Source organism: Pogona vitticeps, chromosome 1 (genome assembly GCF_051106095.1).
Source record: "Pogona vitticeps strain Pit_001003342236 chromosome 1, PviZW2.1, whole genome shotgun sequence".
In the NCBI taxonomy this organism is placed as follows: Eukaryota; Metazoa; Chordata; class Lepidosauria; order Squamata; family Agamidae; genus Pogona; species Pogona vitticeps.
The window spans coordinates 134,792,180-134,817,326 of NC_135783.1; the positions used below are offsets into that span (position 1 = coordinate 134,792,180).

General features: G+C 42.8%; 1 protein-coding gene, 1 long non-coding RNA gene and 1 other non-coding gene across 3 annotated transcripts in view; 1 reads left to right on the forward strand and 2 right to left on the reverse strand.

Annotated features, from left to right (window-relative positions):
• ADAM17 (ADAM metallopeptidase domain 17) overlaps nucleotides 1-21,037 on the reverse strand; it is a 35,611-nt gene extending 14,574 nt beyond the window's left edge. Inside the window, exons 1-8 of the mRNA XM_020796599.3 lie at nucleotides 20,459-21,037; nucleotides 17,130-17,262; nucleotides 15,376-15,509; nucleotides 12,962-13,050; nucleotides 11,166-11,337; nucleotides 8,220-8,350; nucleotides 7,319-7,408; nucleotides 3,016-3,129 (exon numbers count right to left, since the gene is read on the reverse strand). Of these exons, the coding sequence (XP_020652258.3) occupies nucleotides 3,016-3,129; nucleotides 7,319-7,408; nucleotides 8,220-8,350; nucleotides 11,166-11,337; nucleotides 12,962-13,050; nucleotides 15,376-15,509; nucleotides 17,130-17,262; nucleotides 20,459-20,825 (1,230 nt within the window). The 5' untranslated portion in view covers nucleotides 20,826-21,037. The remainder of the gene's footprint in view (nucleotides 1-3,015; nucleotides 3,130-7,318; nucleotides 7,409-8,219; nucleotides 8,351-11,165; nucleotides 11,338-12,961; nucleotides 13,051-15,375; nucleotides 15,510-17,129; nucleotides 17,263-20,458) is intronic.
• LOC144586167 (U1 spliceosomal RNA) lies at nucleotides 14,467-14,633 on the reverse strand. Its single transcript, XR_013540927.1, has one exon. It is a non-coding gene; the product is annotated as a U1 spliceosomal RNA (small nuclear RNA).
• A 314-nt stretch (nucleotides 21,038-21,351) lies between the features above and the next one.
• Nucleotides 21,352-22,929, forward strand: LOC144587390 (uncharacterized). The gene is made up of 2 exons (XR_013542541.1): nucleotides 21,352-21,485; nucleotides 22,441-22,929. It is a non-coding gene; the product is annotated as an uncharacterized LOC144587390 (long non-coding RNA).
• Nucleotides 22,930-25,147: the final 2,218 nt, after the last annotated feature.

Sequence of the window (25,147 nt, forward strand, 5' to 3'; positions counted from 1 at the left end):
TCGTGTATGGGAACTTTTTGGATGGCTTGTTTTTGAAGAAGGAGTGATACTTCCTCTTCGAGAGCAGGTAAGTGTGGGGTGGATCTTAAGTGGCCGGTAGGTGGAAGTTGTATTGTATGAATTTCAAAAGGTATCCATGTTGAATGATGGTGAGCACCCATCTGTCATTGGTGATGAAGGACCATTTGTGGAGGAAGGGGGCCAGATGAGAATGAAAAAGTGTATTGTGGCAGATCTTGATCTGGTGGAAGTCAAAGATATTGTTTGCCTTTCTTTGCAGGGTGACAGAATGGCTGTTGATGCTGACCCAGTGCCTGAGACAGAAAAGTCAGAGGTGCGGAATGAGATGGCACACCTATCAGTAGCAGGAGGTTTGTATTGGCAATATGACTGTTACTGATATGGCTGCTGAAAACTGGAAAGGCGGCACCATTGAGTACGCTGGTATCTGTATGGTTGTTGTGTGGAGCAAGACTTAGCGGTTTTTCGGATCTTATGGAGCTTAACAATAACCTCATCTGTTTTGTCGGAAGAGACCCACTCCGTCAAAGGGGAGGTCTTCTATACAGGATCTGGCATCATCAGTGATGACAGGAGAATAAAGCCAAGCATGCCAGTGAAGCACAACAGCTGTTGCCACAGAGGCTGCATCAGCAATGTGGCATGCCACTATGCGCTGTTGTTTCACAAGGGTGGAAGTCTCAAGATGTGTGTTGAGTGCTCCTGCCCTGAAATCTTCTGCAGAGGCCTGTAGAACAGGAAGAACCTTGTTCCAGAGCTGCCTGTCATAGGCCCCCATGGCCACTTGGTAATTGGCAACCTGCATAATGAAGGATGCTAGAGAGTAAAGACGGCAGCTGAGGATGTCTAGCTTCCTGCCTTCTCTATTAGTAGGGGGTACTGATGAGTGGTTTCAAGCCCGAGATTGATTGGACTTGACAATGATCGAGACAGGTGGCTGATGCTTAGCAAGAAATGCAGTGTCACTCCCATGGGTTTTGTAAAGATTCTCTTGCTGTTTAGCTGTTAAGTCATGTCCGACTCTTCGTGACCCCATGGACCAGAGCACACCAGGCCCTCCTGTCTTCCATTGCCTCCCAGAGTTGGGACACAGAAGTAGGAGCCGTTACCATAGATATACGGGTGCGTTTTGGTAATTGATGATCGAGGTGAGGCAGTCGGTTGCAGTTGGCGATGTTTGAGAGATTACCTGGATGGCATCGATACAATAGGGTCAGGCTGAGGCTTCAAAGAATGACTACAATGTTGATGCCGAGGAGGTGATGGTGAAGACTCGGAAGGATAGGCGTACATGTAGCATACCCTCTTTGGTTCTTGATAATAATAAGCCTCACAGTATGGGCCAATGTCATCTTCTCGGTGTCGACATCGATCATACTCTCGATAGTAAGTCTCCCAATAGTCTGAAGGGGGTTGGCGTCAAGACAGCTTATCTAGATAATAGCTTTCCCAATGTGGAGGCTCTCTATATGAAGGCGAGAGATCGTGTCATTTCACCAGATGCTTGCGAGGAGGTGGCTGTCACAAGGAGAAGTCAGAATTGGAGAGCTGAGTGACTGCTGGCCACTCTGTGGATGCAGGGCTTGTATGGGCCGAGGCTGGGCTGGAAAGAACATCAGCCAACGAAGGGCCATGAGTGGGCTAGAGGCTCAGTAGAGAGGTCAGCACCTGGCCCTGAGGTAGTGGGAGAGGACTGTCCGCCTCTGATAGTCAGGTACCTCTCTAGAAGGCTCTTTTAGAATCGGAAGCAGAAGAGTTGGTTGATAAGAAGAAGGCTCCAGCGGCTGATTAGGCTTAGAACGACGTTTAGCCGCCTTCTGCTTAGCCTGATCCTTCTTTCATTTAGGAGAGGATTCGGCTTTGAGCTTGACGCTGATTTCGACTTTGAGGAAGACTTGGAAGTCAATTTTTGTTTCGGCAGCGGTGTGGTCGGGGCGAACACCCATTCCAAGATCAGACTTGGCACACCAAAGACGCTGTAGGTGGAGTTTGAGATCAGGCCTGGTCAGTCTCTCACACCCCAAACAGGAGCTGAGTTTGGTGCTGTTCCCCCAAACAAAAAAGATAATGATCCTAGCCGTTGGAGAGAGGGATTTTATTGGCACATGAAATGCACTGTTTAAACAGGCCCAAAGGGGCCATAAAAAGAGCAGGAATGGGGGGAAATGAATGTACGGGGGGGGGGATGGGAAGAATGGCAAAAGAACTCACAAGGAAACATCCAGGGAAAGAAAACAAATATTGGATATGCATAGAAGGCAGAATAGAGATCCAAAAATCACAATTAGAAAAAGTTGCTCTAGTCATCATGTCTAACCTCAGCGGCAGCTAAAAGGAACTCAGCAACCTTTCAATGGACGGAGCATGGGCTCCATGGGGGAACATCCTACTAATCACGTGTTTAAAGCTCTAGAAACATCCGAGGAGTCCTGCGCAGGCACAGATTAAGCCATTCGTGTGCATTCACTGAGACCACAAAGAAGAAACAGACATTAATAAACAAGAAATATGCTGGTTCCTGGATCACCAAATGGTACTACTCCATCCACCTAGTCTTCTTAAACAAAGACAAGGCTTTCAAATAATTAAGGCACACTTGAGGTGGGAAATATCACCAACAGCATTTCAGCAATGAGCCAGGCATGTTAAGAAGACAGAGCAAAACCTTTTAAAGGTAATCTTTCCATTTCACAACTGTGTATTGTATTCTTTCTTGAGAACTCCCCCCGCTCCCCCCAAAACAGACTAAAGTGCCAAATATAGGCCCTTGTAAGAGGTATACTTGCTTCATAATTTAAAGGTTCATGGTCCCATACTTGATTGAGTAAAAACAAGTTCTTTGGCTTATCACTACAGTTGTGAGGAATTCCAGAGAAACCTTGACATGATACCTTAGTTCTCCCCCTCTTGGGGATGACTATGAAAGCACTACCTGATTTTATAACATCACATAAAACAAATGCACAAATGCACTTGCATGCAAACACTGCTTACCTCCAGCAGCTGCTTCACATCCCAAGCATCCTTGTCGTCAAATGGAGAATTACTTGCCATGTTATAATGCTTTTGCCCAGGGAGAACCTCTTGTGGCTCGCTGTGAACAATAATCTTTTTTCAAAAAGGAAGGAAGAAAACAATTAAAGCATTACTTTTGGGGAAAATCATAAGAGTATGGAGAAATTTTTAGACCTTTCAGAATAGAGATGTATCAAAGTATTTAGACCAGCAAGTGCCTTCCTAACAATGACTAGAATACTATTGTGGATGTAGGCCAGTGTAAGGAACTGAATTACAACTAGTTAACAAGTTGCCACTCACACGTCTAGTGACATACCAGTCAGGAATGTAAGCAACAACTTGTTGGTTAGGGTCAAATCACCACTGCAACTTACGCAGATAAACTTCAACAGAAATTCACAATTGGTTTCTGGCTAGCAGTTATAAAGTGGATCAAAGTGCACTTCCTGGAATCTTAATCCACTTTATACTTATATACACATTTGTTATGTTCTGTGCCGTCAAGTCAGAAGTGACTCAGAGTGACCCTAATAGATTTTCAAGGAAAGTGAGATAGTCAAGAAGTGGTTTTACCAGTTCTGCTCCCTCAGCAAGCTTCCATAGCTGAACAGGAATTTGCACCCAGGCTTCCAGAGTCCTAGTCCATAACTCTATCTACTACTTTTTACTTTACTTTTATTAGATTTTTACCCCACCCCACTAGACAAAGTCTACTCGGGGCAGCTTACATACATAATAAAAACATCACAGTAACAACATCATAAAAACATTTAAAACATCAAATTTTAACAATTATATAAATCATTGCCAAGATGAGGTACTTAAAAGAAAAAGAATAAAGATGTTAATTGACTGGAGGGAAGGCCTGCCTAAAGAGCCAGGCTTTTAAAAACACCCAGCGAGGGTGCCAGATGAATTTCTGTTGGGAGGCTGTTCCATAGCCGAGGGGCCACTGCCGAGAAGGCCCTGTTTCTTGTTCTTTCTTTCTGGGCCTCTCTCGGCGTTAGGCCCCTCAGCCGTCCCTGCAGCCACCTGGTTATCCCCCACACATATATGCGTAGGCAAAATTCTATCTACTTGTTATAGCAAGTTTTGGGATGACATGCAACATGTCATGGAAGGTATCTAAACTGATCGATCTGAGCAGCATACCTATGCGCGGTCACAGCTCTGCTTATTTAATGTGGCTCACAACGGCATAAAACAGAACTTATATTGCAGTGTAGATTGTATCTTAGCCCAAGCATTTGGTTCTGGTTATGTACAGAAAGCTCTGAACATGAACACACAAAAATCTGATAAAAACTGTTGTCAAGAGTTTGGGAAAACGAGTGACTACGGTTTCTGTTGCTCTTCTTGAAAATTAAGCCTTTCTGTTCATGCTTACGACAAGCTGACCGGAGGGAGGGGAGAATGCCCACCGGTAACTGGAAGGCAGCAAACATCTCTGCCTTATCTCTATGAGAAAGGAAACTTCAAGGCTGGACTAAGCTGACTCACTGGTACTGAGTTAATTAGGAAAACAGTTTCAACTGAAGTGAGATGAGGGGAGAGAAGTTATTCTTGTATTCATGAAATAAGGAAACTTGGCACCGGATTGGCAAATCTTCTGAAAGAGTCTGGAAACTGAAATGTTGGGTATAAAAATGGGGACAGAAGTTACTTAGTCCAGCCTAGTTATCTCTTAAAGAGATTGCTATGCTCATCTGCTGCATTTTTACATGACCTGCACTCCATATATGCTCTCAGGCTTTGCCGAAGCTATTGACTGGGTGTAAATATCAGCATACCATATTTTTCTGTGTATAAGATCATATTTCTATCTAAAACCTTTAGACTAAAAACTGAGGGTCGTCTTATACATGGAAGTAAGGGGGAAAGCAGGGAAAGCAACCGTGAAAGCCCTCGCAAATACACCCTTTGATGGCTGCTTTCCCTGTCACTTCATAAGCCTTGCATAACTTAGGAAGTGGAGGGGTAACACAGCCATCAAAGGGCTGCAGGATCAAAGGGCTGCAATCCTGCAGCCATTTCATTGCTGCCTTATCTGTCCACTTCCTAAGCCCCATGGGGCTTAAGAAGTTCAGAGGTAAAGCAGCGATGAAAGGGGTGGAGGATCAAAGGACTACGATCCTGCAGCCCTTCCATCACTGCTTTACCTCTTCACTTCCTAAGCTCTGCGGGGTTATGAAGTGGCGGGGAAAGCAGCCTTGAAAGGCTGCAGGGTCAAAGGGTTGTGATCCTGCAGCCCTTTCATCGCTGCTTTCCCACTCCACTTCCGCAGCCCTTTGATCATGCTTTCCTGGGGCTTAGGAAGTGGAGGGGGAAAGCAGCAATAGAATTTCCTTATTTGGGGTTGAAAAAGTGGGGGTTGTCTTATACACTGGGCCATCTTATACACAGAAAAATATGGTAGGTTACCTAGCTTTCTTATCAGATTGTTCTAAAATCGTTCTTGCCTCAACATCTTGATTGCGTATTTTGCTGTTACTGTTAGAGTACTTTTGACTACTGTATTCTGTAACTGCTGGAACTGTTTTAAAATGTTGCTCTTGTTGATTCTCCACCATCTTTAATAAAGTATAATTTTTTTCATTTGTTTGATTCTTTTGGATTACAAGGGTTGACAGTACTAAACCAGGCTTGCCTCAACCATTTACCAGAAGCCTGTGCATTTTGTGGGTATTTTTGGCATTCCACTCTTGCAGGGTTGATGTAAGAGTCCAAGCACTTAGCCTTGTGGATTTTGGTAACTCCCTGGAAGTAGTGCTTAGGTCAACTAAGGTATTGGGAGGGTTCCAAGCAGGAATATTTCCTTCAATCATCAGTACACATGGCCCTCCTGGATTTTACCCACACCTGGACAATCAGAGTAATGTGGCTAAGTGGTTAAGTGTGGGCTTCTCTGACCTGGGTAACCTTGACAGCTATTTTCAAAGGGATGAATGAATGGGGTATCCAATAGCAAAGGCTCTCAGAACATAAACAGTTGTGTGCAATTCTGTAGAATTATACATAAGAAGAAATTATGATGTACATCATTTATCCTGAGCACCAAATATTGATTTTTTTTTTCTTGGTGAAGAATCAAGTCCTTGACACTCTCCTGCATGCACTCTCATGCTGTTACTGATAATCATTTTCAATATGAGCATATGGCATAGAGGCTGGAAATCTAAACAGTAATATTCATAAGGCCTATTATGATTCACTGAACAGAAACAATCAATAACATTTGAACATTATTCAACAGGTGAGTTCTACTGAAAGAGTTCAGAAAGTATATTTTGAGAGTGCCGGAAGCAATATTTCCAGGTAGATTTTCCTGACTTAAGCAAGACCTGGGGCTAGGGGAAAGGTGGCAATAAAAAAGAGAGATAGTATGCTTTTTCCTTGTGATTAATTCTGTGACTCAGATTTCCCTTTCAGAGACAAGTATCCTCTTCCCATGTATTGAATTTTCTGCTAAAGAAGCCATCAACAAGATTAGCTCATTCTTTTCCAACAGTATTCCAGGTCTTTCAGTGACCTACTATGTACTGTACCTTGTATGATAAAGTTGCTTCCAGCTTATGGTGACCTGTGAATTAATGGCCCCCACAAAATGCTCTCATTAACAGCCCTGACTTGTAGAAATCCTATGAATTAGTAATCTTCCAAAGGCCCTGCCACAAGCAACCCTGTCCAGGTCTTGCAAACTAAAAGCTGCTTCTCCTACTGCCTTCAAATTTTCTAGCATTATTGTCTTTCTCAGCAAGTCTTGTCTTCTCATGATACATCTGAAGTATGATACCCACAATTTAAGAACTGCTCTTATTACAGAAATTATTGCCCAATCAAATAGAATCATAAACGTGCTTTGTGTTAATTTTTTGCCTCTTCTTTTTTTAAGATAATTAAAGGCCAAAATCTTCTTGCCTAGCTATGTTGGCATATTGCAAAGAGTACAACCTTTTGAGATAAACTCCCTTCAAACGTTACACTATGTGCATTGCAACACAAGAGGAATTGGGCCATTATTAAGAAAGTGACACTTCAAATCACAGTTACAATGCACCATATAAATTATATAAGAAAAATGATATGAATGCAACTAAGAAAAAAAAAGATGGAGCAACATTCAGAGGAAAACAGCCATATTCAGAATCATCATACTAATTTGTTACTCATGTCTGCATCATGCTGTTGTATTTACACTATTATACAATTAAATAATTTGATAACAAATCCATAACGACATTGCAAATATAGCATCAATGCCAAGGAGCTGTTTAAATACCTGATCTATCTGTATGCCATATCCTTTGAAGTTTGCATTATCCCATGAAGTATTACGATAAATATCATCCACTCTGTCTATTAATTCAATCTACGTACAGAGAAGGAAATAAATTATTTAGGTTCAGCTTTTAGCTATTAGGTTACAAACACATGCATTAAGAAGCAGAAATACTGTAGATGCAAACTCATTGCCTCAAAAAAAAAAAAACAATAACAAAAAAACACAAAAAAGCCGCAACTGTTTAATTGGCCCCAAACCATGAGGAACTCTGAAGCACTTCATTGGCAGGGGAAAAATTCTCCAAAGTTTTGGACGAAGGAAGGGAGGCCTTTGCTTTTCTAGGCATTCTTCACTTCAACAGGGCAGCAGGGACTATGGTACCAAGTAATATGCATTGTAGTGCAAATCATCCGGAGAGCCAATAAATGCCTTACTCAGTAATATGAAACTTCCCTGGTTGCTGTTACAAGACCAATTCAGAATACTGACTTCCACCTATGCAACAACGTATGTGATACTACTTGCGCAAAAGCTAAAAATGTACTACTTGTGCGAGAGGGGAAACCACTCACGCTACAATCTACTGAACGAGAGGTTTGATGGAATATGATCCTGATCATTTTTTTCCTGTACTGTTTACTATTTTGTGGATTCTTAAATTAGCAAAATCAGTTCATGAATATTATTATGTATTAGATATAATAGGAAAACAGTGAGTTACACTGAGTCAACAATATCACAATTTGCCAAAATAACTAGTATAAAATCTTCATACATGCACGTGTGTGTGTACTGCACATGCACACACAGAGACAGGCACATGCAACCATAACTTTAAGTATCTGCAGGAATTACATCCCACCAGTCCCCAGTTACCATCATCACCAGTTACACTTACTAAGTAGTTAATTGTCGTACTTTCTTCCTCACGGCCCATATACTTAAAGAAGCGATGGTCTGCCACCACTAGCATCTTGCAGGTATTCTTCAAGGGATCTGGCATAGCTCTTTTCTGCCGAAGGACACGCTCTGTCATGACCACACAATCATCAGCATAAAGAATATGTATTACACTAATAGATAATACAAAACTATGGATATCCTCAGCAAACCTTCAACTCAAATACAGTGGTGCCCCGCATAAACATCGCAATGCATTAGTGATCGCAAAAAACGCGTTGCTATGTGGATTCGTCGTTAAACGGTGCACTCGTTAAGCAAGGCACCACTGTATTACAGAAAACAAGGTAAGTAGACTAGATATAAAACAATGTCACAAAGCACTTGTTCCCCAGGGCCTCATGTCAGACTTCCATGAGATTTGCTGCAGCTTTGGTTCAGCTTACTTAGATCTCTTTTTAACCTCCTGAGAATTCCAAGGGCTCAATCCAATTTTGTGAAAGCCAGTGTGATAGGTTGGATAAAGTGTTAGGTTAGGACTCAGGAAATCTGAGTTGTAATGACTGCTTGGTTGAGGAAACTCATCGAGGATGTGAGAATGGTCAACCATTCACTGAACATTTCACATACCTGCAAAATTTTGTTAGAGGTGCCATAAGTCAGAAGCAACTTGACAACACATAACAACAAATCCAATTTTAAAGTAAATGAAATCCATGGGAATTTTGTTAGTGTTGACTAAAAAGTCTCATTTGTTCCCATTTGTCTGCTCTAGCTGAGACTAAAAATTGTATTAGGCTTAATTTTAAAACAATGATAGCTTTGGGTTACTGAACATACATTTGTATAAACACAACTAAACAACTGCATAGGTTTAAAAAGAATGAAACTGTTATAATATACCACTATGTATAAATGTTATAACTTGGATTAATTTCCAGAAGAAGCAGATGTCTTTTGCTCCCCCCCTGATAGAATGTGCAATCAATCTAGATTAAAAACACAAAATATTTCTTGAAGAGCAGTTTTGATTAGGAATATGCAGAAAATCCATGCATTTATGCAAGTGTCGACAACTGCTTTACAGATCCACTCTCCTGAAGGCTCAGCAGAGCCAAAGCTACCTTCTATAGTTTCTCCCTTGGAGAAGCAGAAAGGTAGACAGTGCAGAAGGGGTCACAACCTCTGGAACTGGATGAACATTTGGCCCTGGCACTGCCATCCTGCTGCTACTGACAAAGTCCTGACTTCCCAGCAGTCCCCCTGCCCCCCAGGGCCAGGTAGAGCAGCAAACTCTAACTTGCTAGATATCTTGGCATCCCACTCAAGAGGCCTTTTCTCGCTCCATCAGTGCATCCAAACTATGTGCCCTGCCACACATCTGTCCAAATATCTCTCACCTATATAGTTAAAAAACAGAACAGAAGACCAAAATGTGCTCAAATTACACCCAGTAGGCTAATGAACACTCACACACCACTTACCTATTAGCCTGACACACCCTTAGCAGCTAGCCTGGGCTAGCCTACCATCCTCCTAACCAGGCAATGCAGTGCCTGTCTACTAGGCACCCAACTAAATTAACTGGTGGCAAAAAGGAATTAAGAATTCTAAAACAAGAAGATTAAATGACAACAACAATGCAGGTAGGCCTACCTCTACCCACCCAGCTTCTCCTTCTAGGCCAAGGTACAGTGGCATCATGACCACTACAACACCAAATCCAGCCCAACAACGACAAAGCAAAATCCCCACTTCCCAGTGCAAAATCAGAGAAAGCCTCTGAGAATGCCCATTTTCAGTGCACACTAACCCCAGAGGCTACACTAAGAGTTTCCTCCAGACAAGTCATTCCACCACAATCAGTCCTAAACACGCAACCAAAAACTTATCCACCCAACACCAAGCAGTACAGCACACAAAAGTGTTAAGAGAAAGCAACAGTGCAAACTCATTGCCATTCACCCAGCATAACAGAAATCCTCTGGACAAGGGGAAAAAGACAAGGAAGCGGCCAGACAGGCCCTGGTCACTTACACATAGTGCCACCCACTCCCCAAAGCAACCAAACAACACCAAGAACATCAAGAGAAAAATCTCCTGAGCTGTACCCAGCTGACATCCACCCCCTCCACACACTCATGCAACCCAATGGCACAGTCCCAAAGTCCACCCAACTGGCCCTCACCATCACCACAGAAGCATGCAAGAGTCCCACCCCAAAACCTCACCAAAATATTCACCTTTAACAGAATAAATACACAGTAGATTAACCAAATAACAACTTTTTAAAAAACCAAACAGGAAGAGCAACTACCCTACACAGGGAAAAGAACAGCAAAATAAAACACACAGAGACCCGCCCAATTAAGAAAAACAAGCAACAAAAGACGAAGAAACCCGCAATCAAATCCCCCTCAACCAAAAGTATTAGAAAGGGGGGAGGTCTCTTCCTCTTAACACTTTATACACCAGGAAGGCCAGGCAACCCAAAACAAAAAAAAACATGTGGGGGGAGGGATTCAAAAAGTAATCTCAAGGAGGCATGTTGGCACACACAAGCTGCCTAGCATTAACAAAAAAATAATCCAAATAAATGGGACAGTCCCCTAAGAATCAAGACAGAAAAGGAAATGATCCAGAATTGAGACACAGCAGCCCACAAGAAGCAAACCAAGGCAAAAGTGCACCAGGAGCTCAGCCCTGTACAATTTTGAAAGTTATTGAGAATGTTGCATATCAGACAAAAAAACCCTCAGATATTGTGGCATCTTAAAGGCTAACTGCTCTATTTTAGATGAGCTTTCGTAGAACAACTCCACTTCCTCAGACAACACTTGTGTCTTTTGGGAGTGTGTGTGTGTGTGGGGATGTTGGTCTGATATCCTTGCACAGACTGCTACGTCTTCAAAAACTACAACTTTGGGAATGCTTAGTTACTCACCTTTATTTAATTTGTTATCCTGCACCCCTCCAAGCAAAAGCCCTTCCTCCTCTTCCAGCTTAACATAGCCGCACACTTTTGGAGACTGTAATCTTGAAAAATCCTTGATGTCTTCTGATCTGTACACCAAAAGTCTTTCATCCTGTGAATCATTGAGAAACCTCCACAGAGGCTACAAGAAGAAGAAAAGATGTCTGAGTGACTTGAGTAGCATGAGTATGTCTCTTCAAAAGAGAGCCTCACTGCACTCAGTGGCACTTACTCTCAGGCATGTGTATACGGGAATACACAACAGAGCAGACATAAGTATTCTTATGTCTGAAGAAGTGGACTTCGTCCATGAAAGCTCACATAAAAATACAACAGTCTTGAAGGAGCCACAAAGTATTTGTCTCTTATCTTTTTGGTTTTGTTTCATTTTGTGTCTAAGCTGTCATGTTTCTTGTTCCCAAAACACTGAAGGCCATCCATTTGACTGCTTTGGTAAAGAGGATACTGTAAGGTCTCTCATGAAACGAGGAAGAAAAGACTAACTAAACCTTAGGCATAGAGGAAGCCTAAGAAAACCTAGAAAAGGTTGATCAAACAGATGGAGTGAAGGAAGTTAATGGCAGCTTATTCACTAAGGCTGAAAAAAAAAATGACTGTCCTACAGAAAAAAACAAGGAACCTAGGGGAAAAAGATAGGGAATCAGAACAGGATATAAATGATCTATAAAGAAATATCAAAAGTATTACACTGGCTAAATTCATATCACATGAATTTATCTCCATGCAAACTGATTTTCCTTTGGGGGGGTAGGACTTTAAGGCCAGCAAACTGATGCCAATTATCCCAATTCTAGCAGCAGGACCATCCACATCAGATTTCAGTCATTAGTCTCTTCCTTTTCTCTGTTCTGAGGCTCCCAAAGGTTTCTCTGTGTCAAAAGAGATCCCAAGAGAACCTCAGTATTTGTGTGTTGAATAGGAAAATTTTAATGAGCAATAGAAGGCCATGACTGATGGTGTCATCAGCTTCCACAGGTGTAAATTTATGCAACAGCCTTTAATAAAGAATTACGGCCACTGTTTGAAACCCTTGAATAGAATAAAGAATTCAAAGAAGGCAGCCCTTAAAAAAAAGCTATGTACTTTTACCAACCAAATACCCATTTGCTAGTTTTAGATACCATGCCTGACTTTTAGCATTAAGAAAAAATACATCCCTTCTTCTACAACTTGAGATGAATTTAAAATACTCTATAAAGATTCAGAGTTATGTGAAACATGGATAATAATTCAGGATGATTCTCCAGTATGATACATTTTGCACTGACGTTGTAACTTATCACTCCAGGTATCTGTGTACTGAATTACACCTAGAGTGGTCTTATAGACCAGATGGGCAGGGTACAAATCAAATCAAATAAATAAATACTTTGAACCTCATTTGGCAAATTATCCTTTATGCTCTCACATCATGTGCATTATCTTATTTTCAATCATTCAGAACTATAACTTCTAAGTTATAGCTCACGCTTATTTCTTCAAAACCAAATGAAAATATTGTCTATATGTGACCATCCACATCAGGATCCCAACTCAATGTGGTTCCTTCTGTCAGTCCAGAGGACTGTGCACATATAGTATCTGAGGAAAAAAAATCTTACACAGGCTACAGAGAGCAACTGCACCACCTTTTCTGTAAGTAACATCTTAGAAATATTAAGAAAATAAAGCTGTGTGGCTCAAAGCATGATTTCCCTTAAGGAAGTTTAAACGGTCCACATCTAGACTTCACCCTTCTGATGTACCTCAATATTGTATTCTTCTTCATCAGTATTAATCCGCACTGTGAAGTCTTCATCGCCGATGTGTGCTAGCACCCGTGAATTACTCTGACCTGGGGCAGGAGAAAAGGGGACCCATCAACTGCAACATATAATGCTCCTTTCCCCTAGCCAAAAGCTATTTTTTTTACCCACCAAAGTGTCAGGAACACAATGGCTTCTTAAGTATGTTTGCTTTAAAAGAGAAAAAGATGATAGATCCACAACATACACAACTAGAAATTACAGCATTTACACCTCTAATTTGCAAAGAACAAGGAGGTGTTACTGGAGTTTAAAGAGGTCATTCTTCAGACTCTAACAAAGTTCTTGGCAGCATATTCATTAAACATTTTACTCAGTTAAAACATTTATTTTTATATGTGTAAATAGTTTGGTTACTCCTGTTTAGAACTAGTTCTACTCATAAATTCCAAAGCTCTCACAGAAATTTAGAATATCAATCCACAATACAATTTAACATTTCTATTATACTACAGGAAAAACCCAGTGGACTAAATTCAATTGTTAGTCCCAACTGGAGCAAGCATGCTGAACCAATGGGGCTTTGGCAAGTCAAAATTCAGACAATTCTACAAGTCTACCTGTCAGTTTGGTTTTAATAATATAAAATGTAATTGAAAGAGTTTGTACACAGTATTTCAAGTGTTATGATAAAAAAAATGCACAGACTAAAAGCGGTATTCTCCCTTATGTGTGTGTGTGTCAGCAGCTGAAAGTAAATAAAATGATCATTTGGTCTTCGTTAAAGACACTAAAGTACTTTTACTGTTTAAAACACATGTAGAATAGATTAAACCCACTGTACTTTGACATTTTGGTGCTTTATACATAAACTTGTACTTTACTTAATTATGTTAGTATATCATCCTTAAACTTGAGACAGACATAATTTCTCTGATAGCTAACTCATTGAAGTTAAACCTATCAGCCCCATTCTGACACTATCACATACTTGACACCAACTACTATCATCTGTCACATATCTATCACCAATCTGACAAAACCGTATTTTATCACATACAGTGGTGCCTCGCACGACGATTTTAACTTGCTCCACGGAAACATCTTGCAAAACCCTGTTCCCCACTGAAATGCACTGAAACCTATTTAATGTGTTCCAATGGGGGGGAAATCACAGTCTTGCAAAAAGTGTCCATAGAAGACATCATTTTGCAAAACACAGTTCCCCATACCATATTGGGGGAAAATAATCCCCTCACCTGCCCTGCCTTTGAAAATGCAGTGGGTCTCAGATGGCCTTCCCCCTCTTTTTCTCTCTAGCAAAGAAAGAGGGTGAAAGGTGTCAAAACAGCCCCCTGGTTCCTGATAATGGTGACTCCTTTTGCCCTGATCCTTTACCACAGGGAAAAAAGAGAGAGAAAGCAATATAAGACATCACCAGGACTTGCAGGCTCTGCAATAGGTCCTGATGAGGAGAAAAAGAGATGAAAAGGAGTCTAGAAAAACAAGGGAAATCACAAGAGCAACCCCCCATTAACACAAATTATGCAGTTGAGTTTTCCACATTTGGTGAAATCATAGGGATCAGCAACATACTTGAAGTGCAATGGATGAGCCTCTCCCTAGGAAAACCATTTTTACGACATGGTATTTCCCCCTGCAAGGTATGAATTGAAATGGCCCTTGCACCTCATACCCCCTTCTGTCCCCTGACCCCCCCCCAAGGCATGGTGACCCCCCTGGCTGCACCTCCCACTCAGTACAGGGCTGCACAGCCCCAGTCCTGCCAGAGGCCAAGAGAGCTCCTCAGTGTTTTGGGGTGCCCTGCAGGACCCCCATCAGGGGCTAGGTGTTCCTCCCACAATCCTCTAGTACACAGATATTAGCATAAGGTATTAGCATATGCTAATACCTGTGCACTAGAGGACTGTGGGAGGAGCACCTATACCCTGTGTGTTCCAATGGGGGAAACCGTCTTGCAAAACGGTAAAAAAAAAAACCACTGTTTTGTGAGGCAAAGACCCAAACGTTGTCCAGTGAAAATCGCCCATAGGAACAATTGTTTTGCAAAGCGTGCCATGGCTCAAAAAAAGTCATTGTCTAGCTTTTGTGAGGTAATCGTCTAGCGAGGCACCACTGTATTTGATCCTATCTGCTAGACTGATGACCGCCACTTGCTTTATATATCTATCTGGCTGATGCTGGACAGATTCTGATTGGTCAGAATGTTTCACTATTTAAATATCACTTTCCTGCCCTTCCCATATAAACGCACACATGCAGAGTGTGTTGTACAACTGTATTTTCCAAGACAACCCTGGCTGAGACTAACAACTGAATTTATCCCTGTAAGACTTTTCCCTATACAAGCAAGGGTTCTGCAATTGTACTGCTCCCCATTACAACACACTTACCTACAACATGCCCTGTGAAAAATTCTTGCCATTTTATCTGATACTCTCTCTCCTTGCCTTGGCCATCCACTACAAGTGCTTGAACATTTTTCGAAAAGTGTTCCGCTGTTGTAGTTAAGTACAATTTAAAATGCCTGCAAAAGAATTTGCTTCTATTTAGCATTAAGATGCACTTTAGGCTTATGAAAACATGTAACTAGACTACCCAAGCTCTTTAAACACAATAAATACACAGTATAACTAAACTGCAACCAATTCTTCACTGAATATATAATAAAAAGAAGAATGTTTATTAACAAGCCCACTTTCCATGAGCAGCTATAACAGCCCTCTCCCAATTATTCATAAATCACTTTCTAATTTGCACATCTCACAAGAAATGTGCACAAGAAGATATACTGTAACAGTAAGTCATGAACAGAGATCTAGAAGCTTTGGAGGAGCATCTAAGATTCAAATAATTAATACTGTAGTCCTGACATCATCTGGAGGCATCAAATTTGTCTTTTTCACAAAATCAAAAGATGGATTAATTTTCTAATGTTCCAGAATAAATAGCAGCCAGTGCTACTGTGAATATTGTGTGTGCAACCAATACATTTCACAAGTAGTTTTTATATTATTCTGACCGTCTGTTCCATGCTCAGGCAACAGATGAGTAAGCAATGAAATGCATGACCGAAGTACACCCAAGCATGAAGCAACCAGCTAGAACAATTAACCACAGCAGTTACACCACTAGGTGTTTACATTGTCCAAACCCAATAGGGTTCCAGCTATTGTCCTTAAAATAGAATCCTCTTCAACCCTCCTCCATCCTTTCGCCCTTATTGACTGAAATCCTACTCAGATCTGTACCAGACAACTTTGATGACATCAGCAGTCATGGCCATGCCACAATCATAATACTGACAGCGATGTACAGTAGTGTTACTCAAAAGAAACTGTTTGATGGGAAGCCTGTGTTCTTCACAGCTTTGACTTGGGAAAATGCACCTATATGAACCCCTTCCCAATTTGCCTCAACATCATCAACTGCTCAGTCTATCTTCTTAATGCTCTTCATTCTCTAGACTGGATATTGGGACTTAAAAGAAACCAGAGCTGGTCTCAGGTAAGTGTCAACCAAATTAGAATCTTAGTTATTGTTGAAATCGACAGAATTTGGTCTTCCTAGCAGTTGGGTATTGAAAGGATCTGGACTAAGATTGATGGGAGTGCGAGCAGACGCAGGATCCAGAAAGAGATAAGTGCTTTCAAGTCCCTGACCCAGATGGATGTGTGACTCTTCCTGAAGTAGCCTGTGTCTCAAGGGGCCTGCAGGCCTTTTAACCTTCAACCTTGTGACTGGCAGTCCCCACCTTCCATTTGTTGTCCCTACAACTGTTTTCATTCTGTCTGCCATAGTGGGGTGGGAAGTGGGAGGAGATCAGGAAACAACTCAGCCTCCGAACTAAGGCTTGGAGGCACACTGCCCCTCTCAGCCTGCTCCAGACTCTAGGCAAGGGGGCAGGGGGAGGCACAATGGCAGGTCCATCTGCACCATCACAATGCCTCTCAATAAAATCAGAATAAATTTGATTGGTCAACAGGCAACACAACAATGGAACAGAAACTAACAACCAAAATGAAAATGGAAAATTGCATAGTGAGTCACTGTCGCATGACAATGATTCAAATAAATATTGTTAAAGAAGTGAGTTGTTTAAAGATAACCAATATTAAACCAGATGTTTCAGTTGAGTTTTCATTACCTATGCAATGCTGAAAAACTTAGGAGTCTCTCTATATGGGACTCTGGTTGCAGGTCTCTTCTTCTTAATGAGTGCTGTTGAATGTTAGATACAGAAACAATATCATAGTCTGAGAGAACAGAGTCCAGCCTCTCTGAAATTAAAGAGAGAGAGAGAAAATATATAGTAAAACATAGAATACTAGCTCAGTTAAAATGAAATGGGAAAGCATTATTTCCTGAAAGGAAAAGTAACAGGTACTTGTACTTCTTCTTACATGAACCAGGCTAACTTTAACTTCAAATTTGAAATAAACCAAAGCTCGTTATTACAACTGAATCTCAGAATGTGTTGGTCAAAGCTGAGAACTCTAGCTTCCAAAAACAAACCAGGATCAAATTGTGGTTTCTGGTCCTGGCCTGTTTATTCACAAACTGGATTTTCGTAAGCTTCTATAACATTGTTAAAATTAATACTATTGTCCTTAAATTAATTACATCTTGCCATTATATTAATGTACTCTCACATGCACTGTCACTCAATCTCTTCTCCATTTCTCACAATGCAAGTAAAATCGTATGGGTGGCATTGATTTTACAGAAATCATGGTCTGCCCACCCCATGGCCCCCAACAGCTTTCCTTTGATGAAAGGGATCCCAAGGAAGTCACACACACTTTGTTTGTGGGCAGGGTAAGATTGGAAATGTTCAGTTTATGAAACACCACCATGGCTGATGATATCACCTTTATGCAACGTAAATTCCACTAGTCAGTTTCAGTATGCTGCCTTGTTTGAAAGGATTTGAGTATAATACCAACTAATGAAGTCTAGGAAGGTAAATAACAGTTTACCAACCCACACAACCCTGAGTAATCCAAGGTAGCTACTGTATGTTGACTGCCAAGGAACAAGAAATCTCTACAGACCATATGTCTAATTACAAGGCTGAGCTATGCTAATATACATTTGGACAATTGTTACAATTTATTGTTACATCCTCTACAAGTGATCAGCAAAGATGGCAAAACACAGTAGACTGTTTATCTTTCACCTCCTGAACATGCATCATTAACCTTTGAAGAATTCAGAAACTGTTAGGATGGGAAGACTGTGGCAGAACCAGGAAATGAAACTAAGCAATCCACACCCTGTTCCAAAGAGTTTTATTTTAAGTAATCAGATACTAATATCTGTGCCTGTTAACTGCCTATTTCTACCTTTCCTTCCCACAAAATGGGTTCAGACTCAGGACCACTAAACAGATTTTCTGTTTTCAAGATATGTTCATCTGCCTTATCCCAAATCAAATACAGTAACTGGTCCATTTAGACCAGCATTTACTAATAACTGGCTAGCAGTAGCCCTCAGAGTCTGGGGAGATTATTCTAAACTCTGCTACCCAGGAATTAAACCTGAGGCCTCCTGTATGTAAAGCTTATGCTCCTCTACCAAGCCCAGGGTGGTTCTGAAGATGGTTTCAATGCTGATTAAATGTTTGAAATCACCCATGTGTAGAAAACAAAGAGGAAAGAGGAAATAAGCTTCCCAAAGGGCAGCTGTATTAGTCTACTATAGCAAAAAATCCAAAATCCAAAACCATGTCGCACAGCATCTTAAACATTTGCAGCGTATACTTATTTATTTAAAACTCCTGCTGTAGCAAACATATTGATCTTTAAGGCACCGGGAGACTTATAAAAAGTCAGTGCAGTTCACTCCCACCAGCAAGAGGAAACCAATGAATACCTTCCATAGGATGCAGTCAGCAGGTCAATCCCTGCCCATTTCTTGATCAAGGAGCCGATGCTCTTAAATATCAGTGACCATCGCTTATCAGTATGGCCACTATCTTAATATAAGGAAGCATACTGCACATGTAGGTTGTGGAGGAACATATTCCTTATTACCCAGTCATACAGAGAATAGACTATTACCACATACCCACTTCCTTTAATTTCTCAAAGTTTATAAGTGCACCAAGTCATCATGTGCTGTATTGCTTTAGACAACGTACTTCTTGCATGAAAGCAGTAACTGTGCACTGTGTATCATCAACGGCTACAGCAACTGAAGGTTTCAGCAAATACAATGGTGCCTTTCAGCCTACACCTATCTCATGAACATCCCATAACTCACTTGACTGCCCCCTCACACCTGCATCCATTAGTTATCTCCTCAAAGGCTTCTCCTCCCACGAATATACTCATATCCTGCTGCTATGAATAGCTACTCATCTAGTATCAATATCTTTTTTTTTTCATTCCACACCCTGGACAACTGCCTATAGGCAGACAAGCTACAGTCTAAGGATGGCTATTTACTACTACCCTTTTCCCTTACAAGAGTCATCAGGGTAGGGTCATCACAATTCACAGCTCCCCACCCTGTCAAGGACTCATTAACAATTTAGGAACTGCACAAGTAAGAGTTACTGAAAGCTCAGGTAACACTCCCACCCACGCAGGTCCTGGAAGAAATCCAGGTGAACTCAATACGACTTGCACCTGAGAAGCCGTGTCTATAAGCTACAGGATCAATATCTATGAACTTGCCATAACTTTATTTTATTTATAACCGTGCCTTTCTCCCCATAGGGGACCCAAGCCAACTCTCAACAATGACAAGTGTACAGTGATAACAGGTTTAAAACACCTAACAGAAGAAGCCCTTTCTGGCTCTTTCCACCTCCGACCCACATTTTTGATTTAAGCTCACCTCTCAGGGACTCTTACCGGGTTTTCTGATAATCTAAAGCAGGACAGCCCTCTCTCTCTCTCTTCAGATTCCCTGCTATAATCGTCATCATCATGAGGCATCATCACCCATGAAATTGAGGGGGCCACAATGATCCACAGATCGTTTCCCCTCTCCCCCCTCCCCACGGGAGCTTCCATGGATGACCGGCCACTTCCTCCGCTCCACTCTGAGCGCCCTAGCGGGGCCCCCGCACAGCTCCACACACACGGAACCCAGGGCCGTGGGGCGGGTACCGCGGGAGAGAGAGGGGTGCCAGAGGTCGCAGAGGCACCCAGGCCCGCAAGGGAACCGCAGCGCCTCCTCCTTTTGGGTGCAGGCGGGCACGAAGGCGACCCCGAGGCATCTCCTCCCCGCCCCCGCCCCCGCCCCCCAAAGCAGGGCATCCGAGAGGAGGGAAGGGGCCCAAGAGGCCATCCAGCCCAACCCCCGGGCAGGAACACAAGGCCATTACCCTCCCGAGACCCCCCCCCGGGCCGGCTCAGTCGCTCGTGTTCGCCCCTCCTTCCCGTTTTTGCCCCCTCCCGGGGGATGCGCCTGGGGGTGGGGTGGAGAGGAGACCCCTTCCCCTCCTCTCGTTTTCCAAGGACTCACCGTATCTCGGCGGTCCGCGCTCGCCTCCCCGTGAGGCGGGAGGAAGGGGCGCGCGGCTCCGCGGCCCCTGCTCCGGCATCCCAAACACCCCCGGCGGCAGCAGCAGCAGCAGCAGCCGGAGGAGGAGAAAGAGGAGGGCGGGAAGACGATAGGGGCTCGGACGGAGCCCAAATCGCCTCATGGTCCTCCGAAGGCGAGGGAAGGGGAAAGGCACCTCAGTCCGCCCGTCTCTGCTTCGCTCACATAAGGGGAAAAATCCGCCCGGCGCTCCCGACGGGAGGAGAGGCTGAGACGGCCACCGCTCCTCTTCAGCCCCGCGCCCAAGTGCGGAAGAGGAGCCCTGTGGGTTGGGGCGGCCGCGAAGCATTATGGGCACGGCGCGGGGCCGCCATCTTGTTCCGCTCGGGAAGGGAGCGCTCGGAGCGGCCCTCAGGCGTTTGGCGAGGAAGCGCTGCCTAGCAGGTGGAGGGGGGCGGCCTCTCTCTCCCCCCCCCCAAGGAACTGGTTCCGAAACGGAGACAAAGCTGCTTGGAGAGGAAGGGTCAAAGCGGAAGATGATGGGGGGGTGCGAAGGACAGGCGCGCTCGGGGGGGGGGGACGTCCAGGCGACGCCCCCACTCTTGTCATTCTCGCCTTTTTGCGAAGGGCCGCCCCGGGGGTCGGAAGGAAAGCACGCGCCGATTGTCTCCCAGCGAGCGAAGCGGGTGTGTTTTTAGCCTCTTAGAAGGCGAGCGCGGTCTAATTCGGCTCTCTTCCAGCTCTGCATTTCTAAGAAGAAGATGATTCAAAAACAAAAGATACTAGTTTTAACCAAAAACCTAAGTATCTGCTAAATATCCACGCAGTAGGTATGCTGTTCCTAATATTGCCTTTTTTTGGTAGCTCTGGTGGTGGTGCGATTTCTGAGATCTGCAACTGCTTATAGGCAGTACTGGGTGAACTTTATTGATATCGTTCCCAAAGCCCCAATGACTACGGGGACCACTGAAGTGTGTTTCCTCCAGAGGCGAGATGTTTCGATTGTCAGGTCTCTGTGTGTGTGTTTAGTCGTTTAGTCGTGTCCGACTCTTCGTGACCCCATGGACCAGAGCACGCCAGGCCCTCCTGTCTTCTACTGCCTCCCGGAGTTGTGTCAGGTTCATGTTGGTTGCTTCGCAGACACTGTCCAGCCATCTCATCCTCGGTCGTCCCCTTCTCCTCTTGCCATCACACTTTCCCAACATCAGGGTCTTTTCCAGGGAGTCTTTTCTTCTCATTAGATGGCCAAAGTACTGGAGCCTCAGCTTCAGGATCTGTCCTTCCAGTGAGCACTCAGGGTTGATTTCCTTTAGAACTGATAGGTTTGTTCTCCTTGCAGTCCAGGGGATTCTCAAGAGCCTCCTCCAGCACCACAATTCAAAGGCATCAATTCTTCGGTGGTCTGCTTTCTTTATGGTCCAGCTCTCACTTCCATACATCACGACAGGAAAAACCATAGCTTTGACTATTCGGACTTTTGTTGGCAAGGTGATGTCTCTGCTTTTCAAGATGCTGTCCAGATTTGTCATCGCTTTCCTCCCAAGAAGAAGGCGCCTTTTAATTTCAGGGCTGCTGTCTCCATCTGCAGTGATCATGGAGCCCAGGAAGATAAAATTTGACACTGCCTCCATATCTTCCCCTTCTATTTCCCAGGAGGTGATGGGACCAGTGGCCATGATCTTAGTTTTTTTGATGTTGAGTTTCAGACCGTTTTTTGCACTCTCCTCTTTCACTCTCATTACAAGGTTCTTTAATTCCTCCTCACTTTCTGCCATCAGAGTGGTATCATCTGCATATCGGAGGTTGTTGATATTTCTTCCGGCAATCTTAATTCCGGCTTGGGTTTCTTCCAGTCCAGCCTTCCGCATGATGTATTCTGCATATAAGTTAAATAAGCTGGGGGACAATATACAGCCTTGCCGTACTCCTTTCCCAATTTTGAACCACTCAGTTGTTCCATGCAGGTCTCTGTACTTTGTTAGTTTTTCCAGTTCTTTATTTTCAACTCTGGCAGCTTCTGGAATTCCAGTGTCAATGTCGTTCTATTAAGTGTCTGGTGTGTTATGTTCAAGGAAATCCCACCAGATCTTGACTTCCTCATTTTCTGACACTTTTATCTGATGTTCCCATGGTTTTTGGGAAGCTGGCAAGTTAACTGTTTTTGCATAAATTATTGTTAAATATCATAAATTGTTATTTAGGTTTCTATGACATTTCACATTTTCTCTGCAACCTACATTTGTATGGTATGTCGTATCAGGTTTACTGCTGTTTTCTTTATTTGAAGTTTTCTCTTTTTTGTATAGATAAAACAATATACTATACTGATATGTTCCCATTAGTCTTATGTGTTTAAATATTGAATTGTTGCACAGTTTCACCTTTATTATTTTAAATGGGGACAAGGGATATAAATGCTTTTATAAATAAAATACTGTACCCATTTGAGATAACTTGCATGGTTATTATTAATGCCTACAGAGAAATGCTAAGGAGGGAGGGCATTCTTAAGGACATTAGGAGCGGTCTATGACAGCATGAGTTTTATTCTACAACAGGGGATGGGGGAAGAGATCAAAACTTTGTATTTTTGACCTGGATTCTCTTTTTGTTACTTTTAGAAGATAGTCAGGTATATCTTCTGTGCTTTAAAGAATTTACAAGCTGCCTCCTCTAAAGCTAGAATGACTCTGGATGTGATTATGTGTTTATTTAAAATATGGATGAAAAAAAGCTTAGTGGTCATTGTAGAAAAACTGAAGGGAACTGTGGGTGATACTTTTATTAGATCACCAAAAATCACAAATGTAAGCTAGGTTTTGACCTTGGACCGTCTTTGTCAGGCTGAGTGCCAGAAGAAAAACACAGGCATGGACAAAACAACAGTAACAACAAAAAGCACATAAAAGGTCCAAAACCCATAGTCAGAGGTGCTTGCCAGGTTTTGTTTGTTGTTTGTTTTTTGGTTAAAATTAGGTTTCAGAATGGGGGATGTAGACTCAAAATTCAGATTCCACCTGTGGCTGTGCGGGCTGGGATGTCTTTCCCAATCCTGTTGTACAAGGGGCTGCCAGTCATTCAGCATCCATCTTCCCAACCACCCCATATTGTATTGAAACAGGTTCTTTTTATTTGGGTGGGCAGGAGAGATAGTGGGTAGCAGTCAGCAGATTCTAACAATATCCTGGGAGATTAGTCAGCATATTCTAACAATCAGACAAAGGGCGTTAGAAGAGACCGGGAAAATGAAGTGTGTAAATGGGTCAGATTTTCCTAGTGAGAGCACTGGCCTCAAGTATACTGTATGTCTCTCTTCTTTGGAGAGATCACATTTGCTAAGCCTGGATTTCAGCAGAGCTGCACCTGTACTCAGAGCCTCTTTAATGCTGACCTATTTGGCTGGGTTTATATCAAGCAGTAAAGATGAAGAAGCTCTATACAGTCAGCAAAAACAAGACCTGGAGCTGATTGTGGCTCCGATCATCACCTTCTTATAGCAAAACTCAAACTGAAGAAAGTAGGAAAAACCCCTGGGCTAGTCAGGTATTATCTAAACCAAATCCCTTATGAATACACAGTGGAAGTGAAGAACAGATTTAAGGAACTAGATTTGGTGGACAGAGTGCCTGAAGAACTATGGATGGAGGCTCGTAACATTGTAGAGGAGGCAGCAACAAAAACCATCCCAAAGAAAAGGAAAAGGAAAGAGCAAAACCCAGATAGTGTGGTTGCTGACTTTGAGCCATACATCCTCGAGAGTGAAGTCAAGTGGGCCTTAGAAAGCATGGCTAACAACAAGGCCAGTGGGACAATATACAGCCTTGTACTCTTTTTCCAGTTTTGAACCAATCAGTTTTTCCATATCCAGTTCTAACTGTTGCTTCCTGTCCCACATATAGGTTTCTCAGGAGATAGACAAGGTGGTCGGGCACTCCCATTTCTTTAAGGACTTGCCATAGTTTGCTGTGGTCCATAGTCAATGAAGCAGAAGTAGATGTTTTTCTGGAACTCTCTGGCTTTCTCCATAATCTAGCGCATGTTAGCAATTTATTCTCTAGTTCCTTTGCCCCTTCGAAATCCAGCTTATATTTCTGGGAGTTCTCAGTCCACATACTGCTGAAGCCTACCTTGGAGGATTTTGAGCATAACCTTGCTAGGGTGTGAAATGAGTGCAATTGTACGGTAGTTGGAGCATTCTTTGGCACTGCCCTTCTTTGGGATTGGGATATAGACTGATCTTTTCCAATCCTCTGGCCACTGCTGAGTTTTCCAAACTTGCCGGTATATTGAGTGTAGCACCTTAACAGCGCCATCTTTTAAGATTTTAAATACAGTGGTGTCTCACTTTACTATTGCCCCACATTACGACGAATCTGCTTTACGATGATCTTTTTGTGATCGCAATTGCGATCGCAAAACGATGATCTAAATGGGGGAATTTCGCTTTGCGATGATTGGTTCCCTGCTTCGGGAACTGATTCTTCGCAAAACAATGATTTTTAAACAGTTGGTCGGCGGTTTCAAAATGGCCACTGGGTAAATAAAATGGCTCCGCGCTGTGTTTAGGGATGGATTCCGCGCTATACAGGCAGCGAAAATGGCTGCCGTATGGAGGATCTTCGCTGGACGGTGAGTTTTAAACACCTTTTTCCTCCTAAACAAACATGCACA